General features: G+C 31.3%; 1 protein-coding gene across 1 annotated transcript; it reads left to right on the forward strand.

Annotated features, from left to right (window-relative positions):
• Positions 1-2,948: 2,948 nt before the first annotated feature.
• LOC100263269 (cucumisin) lies at positions 2,949-6,760 on the forward strand. The gene is given in 9 exon segments (XM_059742188.1): positions 2,949-3,022; positions 3,745-3,836; positions 3,910-4,153; positions 4,294-4,807; positions 4,967-5,070; positions 5,229-5,447; positions 5,554-5,665; positions 5,753-5,966; positions 6,129-6,760. Coding segments are annotated over 9 exon segments (2,205 nt in total).
• Positions 6,761-10,247: the final 3,487 nt, after the last annotated feature.

Consider the following 10,247-nt stretch of genomic DNA (forward strand, 5'->3'; position numbering starts at 1 on the left):
TTATTTTTTTATTCATTTTATAAACTAAATATAATCATAACATAGCATATCCAATTGATATAATATCTAAAATATCATATATCCCATTGAAAATCATATCATAAAATATGCATTTCCTATTAAATGAGAGATGACATCTCAATCAAACCTAACATTAGAGCATGATTAAATTATTTTTAATTACACATGCTAAATTGAAGAATGTGATTGAATAAGCTTTTGGAGTTTTGAAACAAAGATTTTCAATCTTGAAAACCAAGGCACCAACTACTTGTTTGGTAACTATTTTTTAAAATAATTCTAAAAAATAGTTTTTAAGAATAGTACAATGTTTTGTAAAACAAAAGTCCATTTGAAAACTTAAAAGAGTTTTTCCTATTTTTAATATTTTTAAATATGTTTCAAAAATAATGTTTATGTCTATAGCTTTATTTTTAATCATTATATATGTTTGTATTAATGTTTTTAAAATAGCTCAAAAAAACAAATCAAAACAATTAAAAATAACTAAAAGATATTATTTTAAAACACTTTATTTTCTGTTTTTGATAGTAAAAAATAAAAAATAGTTTTTGATTGTCAAACATATTTTCGACTTTTTTTGTTTTGAAAAATAGAAAACTATTCTAAAAAACAGTTGTCAAACATATAGTTTTTTATTGCAAAGAAAAATTGTTATTATATATCTAGTAATACATCACTATCTTGAAACACAATCTAATTAGATTTATACGTTCAATTTGTATAACCAAATTATAATAAATTATTTAATAGTTGAATTTGAATTTTTTTTTTAGTTATTTTAATTATCAAGGAATTTTTTTTTTTAACTACCGCTCATTGTTCTAATAACAGTAGGAAACAATCCATATAATATTTTATATCAATTAAATTTTTTGTTAATCAAATATGTTATTCATATAATATTTAAACAAATATTCAAAATATATCATATTATAAATATAGGATTAATTAAATTTATAATATAACCATTTCTACCCTTAAACTACTTCTGTTATCAAACCGTTAAATTAAATTCAATACTTAGATACTTTTAGCATAAGATAATATCAAATACTTCCACTTTTATTAATATAACACTTATAATTAAAGAATTAAGTTTTCAGTTGTGATTTTCATTTTATTACCCTATTACTCAAATATAAAAACTAAAATATATTATTCAAATTAGAAACTATTTTAATTCACTTTTTTTAAAAAAAAAAAATCTAATCTAATTTATAAATCTTCCAAAAACTCATATATACTTCCCAACAGTGGAAAGATTATATACTGATTACTACTTTGAAGTTATTATTATGTATTAGGACTATAATTCCAAGTGCAATGAGAGAGAATTGTGGGGAAGAGTACAATTTTCTATATATGACACCCAAATGCCAAAAGGACTTTATACAATAATGTCTAACCCTTTTGGCTTGCCCAAATGCTACTGAGGCAGCTGCTTATGTGAGGTCCTTTCATCCCACAAGGTCTCCTAATGATACAAGTATGCTCTTATGACTATTGGTAAATATTGTATCAAAGATAAAATTAATTCACACATTAAGATATACCAGTTTTAATATTCTTTTACCAATTAGGTTTATATCTACGTACCAAACAGAATCAACCAACCATATTATAAATAGCTCTAAAGCATCCTATGTACTCATATTCCTTAAGCATCTTATGTTCAAGTTCCCTTAATGTTTTTTTTTTTTTTTTCCTTTTTAAGTTTAGGCCCATAAATGGTTGTATTAACATTTTGTTCGAGTATTAGTTAAAGTCTATCATTTGGGATCAAATTTTTCTAACAGAATTTGTAAATACTCTATAGTCTATTTCCCAACAAAATAATAAAAAAAAAAAAAAAATTGGACTATGTTAGAGGTATGTGTTGGTGTGGTATTTTTATACATGTTGTATAAGTATCTGAATCACATAACGGGGGAAGAAAAGCTGGCTAATGTTGAAGGACGGAAAAGATCGAGCATAGATTCTGCTTCTTAGCCGAATGATGGAATATATCTAGGACGTACACCCATATTGTGTCTGTTTCGAATTACAATTCTTGAGCATATATATACTTATATCGCATTGATGTTGCCAAAAGCATTGGAATTATGGAACTATAAGAAACGAATGAATGCATGACAGTAAGCAATTGATCGTGACATTGAAGAACTGTACGGAATCTTCTTTCAAAAGAAAAAAAATAAGTAAAAGAGTTGTCATTGAATTTGCTTTTGTACAAGATCCAGCTTGATGTTCTTGAACTCACCACAACCGTCATGGACAAACATCCATCTTAAACATATATCCTCCAAAAAGAATTCATATAGCTCCAATTATATGAGACAAACTAACGTAACTGCGGGCAGTGATTGTGATTCATTAGAAGCATTAACATATAACAAAAAAAAAAAAAAATCACACCCTTAGCATTAGAGCTAGCCGGCTTTGGACTGTAATATTTGTTGGCGAGGTTAGCAATGATAGTTTGAGAACCCAATGAGAGGGCGCTTTGGGTCAATTTCCTATAAAAGGTAGCTTGCATCAAAATACAAGCACTGTCACCTCAAGATTCTGGGACTATCCCCTTCCAGTGGGCAATATGGCGTCTCCTCTTTCATGGCTTCTCTTGATTAGTCTCGCTTGCACTCTGCTTATTAGCTGCAGTGGAGCAACGGACAAAGATCGAAAGGCAGATAATCTCTCCCCAGTGTTTCTTCTTCTTTTTTCTTTTCTTTTTTTTGGTATTTTGTGATTACACTGTGAACTTCTGAGTAGCAAGATCGACTTTGATCAACTTATTGCTTTTTGATATAAAAATGTTTGAAGTATTTTAGAGTTCGATGCATGCAAATGGTGCGTGGGATACAATTGTTTTATAATGAAACTGATGGATACTTGGGAATTTGTGGTTGCAGGAGTATATTGTGTACATGGGTGACCTTCCAAAAGGTCAAGTGTCGGTGTCATCCCTTCACGCTAACATGCTACAAGAAGTCACCGGCAGGTTATAAGCTCTCTTCTTCCTTTTTTTTTTTGGTTCTAAACGAAAGATGATTTATAATTGCTTCCTCCATAGATTATGATAGCTAACTGGCTAGAAAATTAGGGGCACCACAATGTGAGAAGCACTAGAGGCCTTGAAAATTAAAATTAGCTATTCAGAAGTTAAAAAATAAAAAAAAATTGTTTTAATCAAGCCTTGATTAATTTTTTAATTAATTGGTTCTTGTTCTGTGACGAGGATATATCAACGTTACTTCTTAAACTTCTCTTACTTCACTTTTTAATTAAAGCTAAAACTAAAAAATTATCTTAATTAAATTGTTTTTACTATAAGTAATAAAATAAAATAAAAAGTTGCAATTTAAAAGTTTAAGAAAATAGATCTAATGTGAATGTTTTTGTATGAATTGGTTCTTTAAGATCTGTATTTTTCCAACCAGACCAAAAATTTAAGCTTGCAAGTATGGCAAGTCAGACTTGCACTATAGTACTGTCCATACATAATTTACCATGACTACAGCATGGGGAAAAAAATTTCAGAAAGAAAGTATGGGGAAAAATTTTTCAGAAAGAAAGTTTGGGGAAAAAAATGGAACTTTAGATGGAAAAGTACATCATATACACATGGATTATGATCCAAGAAAAGAAAACACACACTGGAAAATCTGCCAAGAATGAAGATCTTTTAGTGGCCTAACTTCTCTAGTGGATTGCATTCAACAGTAGTGCGTCTGAATATCTTCTCCATAGCTACAAGAGGAGCTTCAACGGGTTTGTCGCAAAGTTGACGGAGGAGGAGTCGAAGAAACTGTCCAGTGGGTGAATTATATATTATCTTAAATTGTCCTATATTTGTTTGCCAACCTGATTGTAACTTTGTATATCCAGGCATGGACGGGGTTGTGTCTGTGTTCCCAAATGGAAAGAAGAAACTCCTTACGACAAGGTCATGGGACTTCATCGGCTTCCCAGTTGAAGCTAATAGAACAACTACTGAAAGTGACATTATTGTTGGAATGCTGGACACTGGGATCTGGCCTGAGTCTGCTAGTTTCAGTGATGAAGGGTATGGCCCACCACCAACCAAATGGAAGGGCACTTGTCAAACCTCGTCCAATTTCACTTGCAACAAGTAAATGATTTTTTCTTTTCCTTCCTTTTTTTTTTTTTTTTTTTGTCTTTTCTATTCCCCTTTTTTTTTCTTCACTGATGAGATATGTAGAGACCCCACTGCTGCATGCCTAACAAAAAATTAAATTTAATGCTATGCAGTAAAATTATTGGAGCTAAATACTACCGGAGTGATGGAAAAGTACCTCGAAGGGATTTTCCATCACCAAGAGATTCAGAAGGCCATGGATCACACACTGCATCCACAGCAGCTGGAAACTTAGTTGGTGGGGCAAGCTTACTGGGCATTGGCACAGGAACAGCTCGAGGAGGGGCTCCTTCAGCCCGCATTTCAGTGTATAAGATATGTTGGGCAGATGGTTGTTATGACGCTGATATCCTGGCAGCATTTGATGATGCAATCGCCGATGGAGTTGATGTAATCTCTCTTTCTGTTGGGGGATTCTCTCCATTGGATTACTTTGAAGACTCAATTGCAATTGGAGCTTTCCATTCCATGAAGAGTGGGATACTCACATCTAATTCTGCTGGTAATTCGGGCCCAGATGCTGCTTCCATTACAAATTTCTCGCCTTGGTCTCTGTCAGTTGCTGCTAGCGTCATTGACAGAAAGTTTGTGACCCCCCTGCATTTGGGAAACAACCAGACTTATGTGGTGAGCAAATTTCTCATCGTATATGCATTTTTATCATCAACTTTTGTGAATATAATTGTCCACAATATCTACTGAAGGGATCTCATATCTGAGATAGGCATTGACCATAATTGTCTTTTCCCAAATTATCTCAACCTTATGTTTAATTACATATTGTAGGGAGTACTCTCTTTAAATACTTTCGAAATGAATGATATGGTTCCTCTCATTTATGGTGGAGATGCGCCAAACACGTCAGCAGGTTATGATGGATCTTCTTCCAGGTGAAGATGTGAAATCTGTAATTATATTCATCAAAGTTTATAGAAGTTGTTTTCAAGCTCTAATTTCATTTTAAGTAGTCTGTACATTTCAATGAAGATTCAGTAAGGTACGTATAATATTTGAAGAATGGAAAAACTTAATCATGAAATGCATGCAGGTACTGCTACGAGGATTCCTTGGACAAGTCTCTGGTAACTGGTAAAATTGTACTCTGTGATGAGTTGAGTCTTGGGGTCGGAGCATTGAGTGCTGGAGCAGTAGGTACTGTAATGCCACATGAAGGCAATACGGAATATTCCTTCAATTTCCCCATAGCTGCATCCTGCTTGGACTCCGTCTATACTAGCAATGTTCATGAGTACATAAACTCAACTAGGTACTTTTCATGTTCATATTTTCCAATTTGATTATCGTTCTTGGTGAGCCTATGGACAACGATTAGATCACACTAAATTTTCTTGTACTTCCTCCTTTGTTAACAGCACACCAACCGCAAATATACAGAAGACCACCGAGGCCAAAAATGAATTGGCACCATTTGTAGTTTCGTTTTCGTCGAGGGGCCCAAACCCTATTACCCGTGACATTCTCAGTGTAACTCAGCTATTCAATTCCCTCCGGATCTTTCCTTTGCGTACCCACTTCTTTCTTAATTAGTTGCAATGTCTTGTAACTGTGCAGCCTGACATCGCCGCGCCAGGAGTTGACATTCTAGCAGCATGGACAGGAGCTTCAAGTTTGACAGGAGTTCCAGGGGATACAAGAGTAGTTCCGTACAATATCATTTCAGGGACGTCCATGGCTTGTCCACATGCTTCCGGGGCTGCTGCCTACGTCAAATCATTTCACCCAACATGGTCTCCTTCTGCTATCAAGTCTGCCATAATGACAACTGGTAATGGCTTCATCCATAATCTGAGGGCATTCTTCAAACTAAAGTTTTAACGCAGATTATCGTGTTCCACTACTCTGTGATCACTTGAGCAAAATGAGATTGAACTGTTATGTGTTCAGTTTTCTTTATTTGGGAACCTGAAGCTGAGGAGGAAAAGGAGAGAGATCTCTTTCAACTCTTTTTGAAAGTTGCTTTTGCAGACAGCTAAGTTCTAGTATTAATATAACCCATATCTTTAAGTAATGCTCATGTGTCCATTGTTATTGGCAGCTTCTCCCATGAGTGTTGAAACCAACACCGACCTGGAGTTTGCATATGGGGCAGGTCAGTTAAATCCCCTACAGGCTGCAAATCCTGGTTTGGTATATGATGCTGGAGCAGCAGATTACATCAAGTTTTTGTGTGGGCAAGGCTATAACGATACAAAGTTGCAGCTTATCACCGGAGACAACAGCACTTGCTCTGCAGCCACAAATGGAACTGTTTGGGATTTAAACTACCCTTCTTTTGCTGTATCTACTGAGCATGGGGCAGGTGTTATTCGCAGCTTCACTAGAACTGTCACAAACGTCGGATCACCGGTCTCAACTTACAAGGCAATTGTGCTTGGCCCTCCAGAACTCAGTATCCGAGTTGAACCAGGTGTACTTTCATTCAAATCCCTTGGAGAGACGCAAACCTTCACCGTCACTGTTGGTGTGGCAGCACTAAGTAGCCCTGTAATATCAGGTTCTTTGGTGTGGGATGATGGGGTTTACCAAGTGAGAAGCCCCATAGTTGCTTATCTTAATTAGTTCTTGTTTAATTTTAAAAACAATGTGACATGGTGTGGTGTGTTCCGCAATAAAGTCGAAGGCAGTTCTATTCGCCCTACATGAGAATTGCTTTAAGATACATGGAATATGCTCCTTTAGATCGAATTATAAATTGTGAAGGCTCCCACTTCCTAGTTTGAAATAATAATATGGAACCTTTGATGATGATATGATAAACCTATTCCTTATTTTACGTTATATCAATTATTTTATTATATTTGATTTATATCACTTGTTTAAATATGATTTTTAGTGAATATAGGAGTTAAATGAAAGATAATAAGTTGTTCATGATTAGTTCATGAACTTAAAAAATCCATTAAAATTGTAGTGCATGTATTACCTCAATAATAGGGTAATTGGTCTTAGTTATCGAAATGAAGTTTATCTTAGTATGTGTACTAATATATCTAATTACACATTGATCAAGATCAATGAAAAATCATGAATTATTAATACAACTTTTCTAAATTATTATATATGTTATATTACTTCAATCCAATGTTTTGAAAATCAAATTAGACCAATCAAATCAACTTATTAAACCATCATTTGGTCCATGGTCTAGTTTGATTCATCATTTGGATCAAACAAATTGTTAACTAACATTGAATTGTGTGGTCCAATCGCTGAAGTAGATCATCCGACCAGTTCCATAAGAACTAGTTTTTTTTTTTTTTTTTTTAACTCAAAAATTAAGAGATGAGGTAGGTGTGGAGGATGTAGACGAGGAAGCCTTTCTGACCAGGAGAAGGAAGGTGGTAGGGAAGCGTTTTTGGACAAGGAGAATGGTGACAAAAAAGCGGTGGAGGTGATGATGTACGTCGAACATGATGTGGATGAACGATGGCGGTGGAATTGTATTGCTGGCGGTGGAATAGAGTGGTGGCTGCAAATAGAAAAGAGAGAGAAGAAAGAGGGAGAAATAATGACGGTGGAGGTGGGTCTGCCAATTTTTCCCTCTATTATAATTTTTTTTTTTCTTTTGGGAAAAGGGTTGAGATGTACAATGGGGATTAAGTCTAAAATAGGTACATAAACTTATTAAGGAGTGTGTAAATTTTATGGGAAAAGTATAACCTAAGCCATCAAAATATAAAAGTAAATATTTATATTTATCTATACATAATTTTAAGATAGTGAATAATAAAATATATATAATTATTGAAATATGAATATATTCAAATGATAAAATTTTATTTCATGTCAACCATTAAAAGTTATATTTTTAATAGTATTAGAAATATCAATAGATTAATAAATTTTATTCTAATCATAATTTAATCTATTAATATTAAAGATAAGATAAAGAAAAATATTTAAAAATTTTAATTACTTATATATTTTAAATTTTTATAATTATTGTATTTTAAAAAAAATTAAATTATATATTAATAACATCATAGTTTGACCACGATTCAATCACTGGTTTGACCAATGAACCTTAAATTAGTAACTTTTTTTGGTCTAATTTTTAAAACATTGGTTCTACCTATAAGAAATCATGAAAAACTAACACAACTTTTCCAAGTTATTATGTTATATAGGTTATCAACCTTCAAATAATATTTCATTAGTGTTTTGAGTCATCAATGACTTTGATCTTAGAGGTGTTTGATGGTTTAAACCACTTGTAATAGATATTCCCGAAACAATATGATACAAGTTTGTGACCTTAAAAGAATATTTCATCAATGCTTAAGTCATTAGTAACTTTGATAATATATATATATATATATATATATTGGTTTCACAACCTTAAAAGAATATTTTACTAGTGTTTGAGTCATTAGTGACTTTGATCTTGCAGGTAATTGATGGTTTAAGCCAATAGTAATAGATATTCTTGAAACAACATGTCATCTTGGGTGATTTGAATGATGAAAATTTCCCAAAACTTCGAGAAAATATTGAATATCGGCAATTTCAGTGGAGATATATATATTGTCTACTTTTTTTTTTTTTTTTTCTAATATATCAATTTTGGTGGAGATATATACAACATATGGTTTGGGATCATAATGGCTCAACCATTTGGGTTGTATTGACCTTATTTATAATAATACCAAGTTACCTATATATATATATTCTTCTATTTCCTTCATTAAAAATAAATAAATAAATATACTTTTTAACAAATTCATACTAGATACTAAAATAAAAATTTAATAAATAAATTCATTTTAATGATATTATATTTAAATCATTTTAACAAAATTGTTAAAAATATTAAAATCATTATTATAATTTTTTAATGAGTCTATATTTATATTTTTTTTGTATATTGATTGAACAAATGAGAAATACAAATATATATCCTTAAATACATCCAAATTAAATAGATTTAGATAAATTGTGTTTTCAAATTTTGGTATATTATTGTTGAATGTTACAAATTATATCATACACATATCATTTTTTTCAACAAGAATTTCAAAAGTTGTATTAGTACCATTTGTTATATCATTTTCTGTAGTTTTTCTCTCATTGATATCTTTTATCAAAATTCTTGTCAACTATCGATATTTTCCTTTTTGGGTGATTCTAAGTATTTATGATTATAGAAATTCCTTCGGTTGTATTTAACATTTGAGTCAAGAATTAGAGAGGTAATTTTAAAAAATTGATAGCTACAATCTTAATGAGTTATAAACATTAGTTTATAAAGAGTTTGCATGCAACAAATACTAGGTCATGAACTTGAATAATTAATTAATTTTGTTTCAATTTAATTTTGTCAGATACTAGAGTACAATTTACTATTTTTAATAGAATGACAAGTTAATTTTATAATTATGATTATAAGGATCGAGCTAGTATTTTTTCATGAGTCTTAGTGATCAACCCTTGAGTTCAAATTTCTTGTGGTATTGATTATTGAGAAAATTATATTTTAATTATATTATGTGTATTAGGCACACTTATTTAATTGGACTCCATGTATGGGTCAATTAATTAAATAGGATCTAATGGGTTAAATTAAGTGACATTAGCCCATGTCATGGGCCCTAGTTGCTTACGCCCATCTCTAGTTTTATAAACCTTGTACAACATCTAGAAAAATTCTAACCTTCAAATACTTAATTTATTTCATCATCATTTTTATTTTTATTTTTATCAAAATCATTTAAAGAAATACCATTGTAATTTTTGATATTTTTTATTAACCTTTTAATAAAAAAAAAACTAATTAGTATAAATGAATTAAGTTACATTTATTCAAAATTCTAATTTTATTATATCAAATAACTAAAAATAAATAATTTATTTTAAAGAAATGTTAGAATTCTAGCTATTCCAACCTAAGGTAATCATTTAAGAAAGGTGCCAATATAGTAATGATTACCTTTTACAAATTTAACAATTATGAATACAAGTCAAAAAATGAGTTTTTATTCTTGAAACAATCAATTCATTTATAAAAAAAAAAATGAATAAATGAGTTCTATGAGTTTTGCAACTTTTG

This window comes from Vitis vinifera, chromosome 13 (assembly GCF_030704535.1).
Source record: "Vitis vinifera cultivar Pinot Noir 40024 chromosome 13, ASM3070453v1".
In the NCBI taxonomy this organism is placed as follows: Eukaryota; Viridiplantae; Streptophyta; class Magnoliopsida; order Vitales; family Vitaceae; genus Vitis; species Vitis vinifera.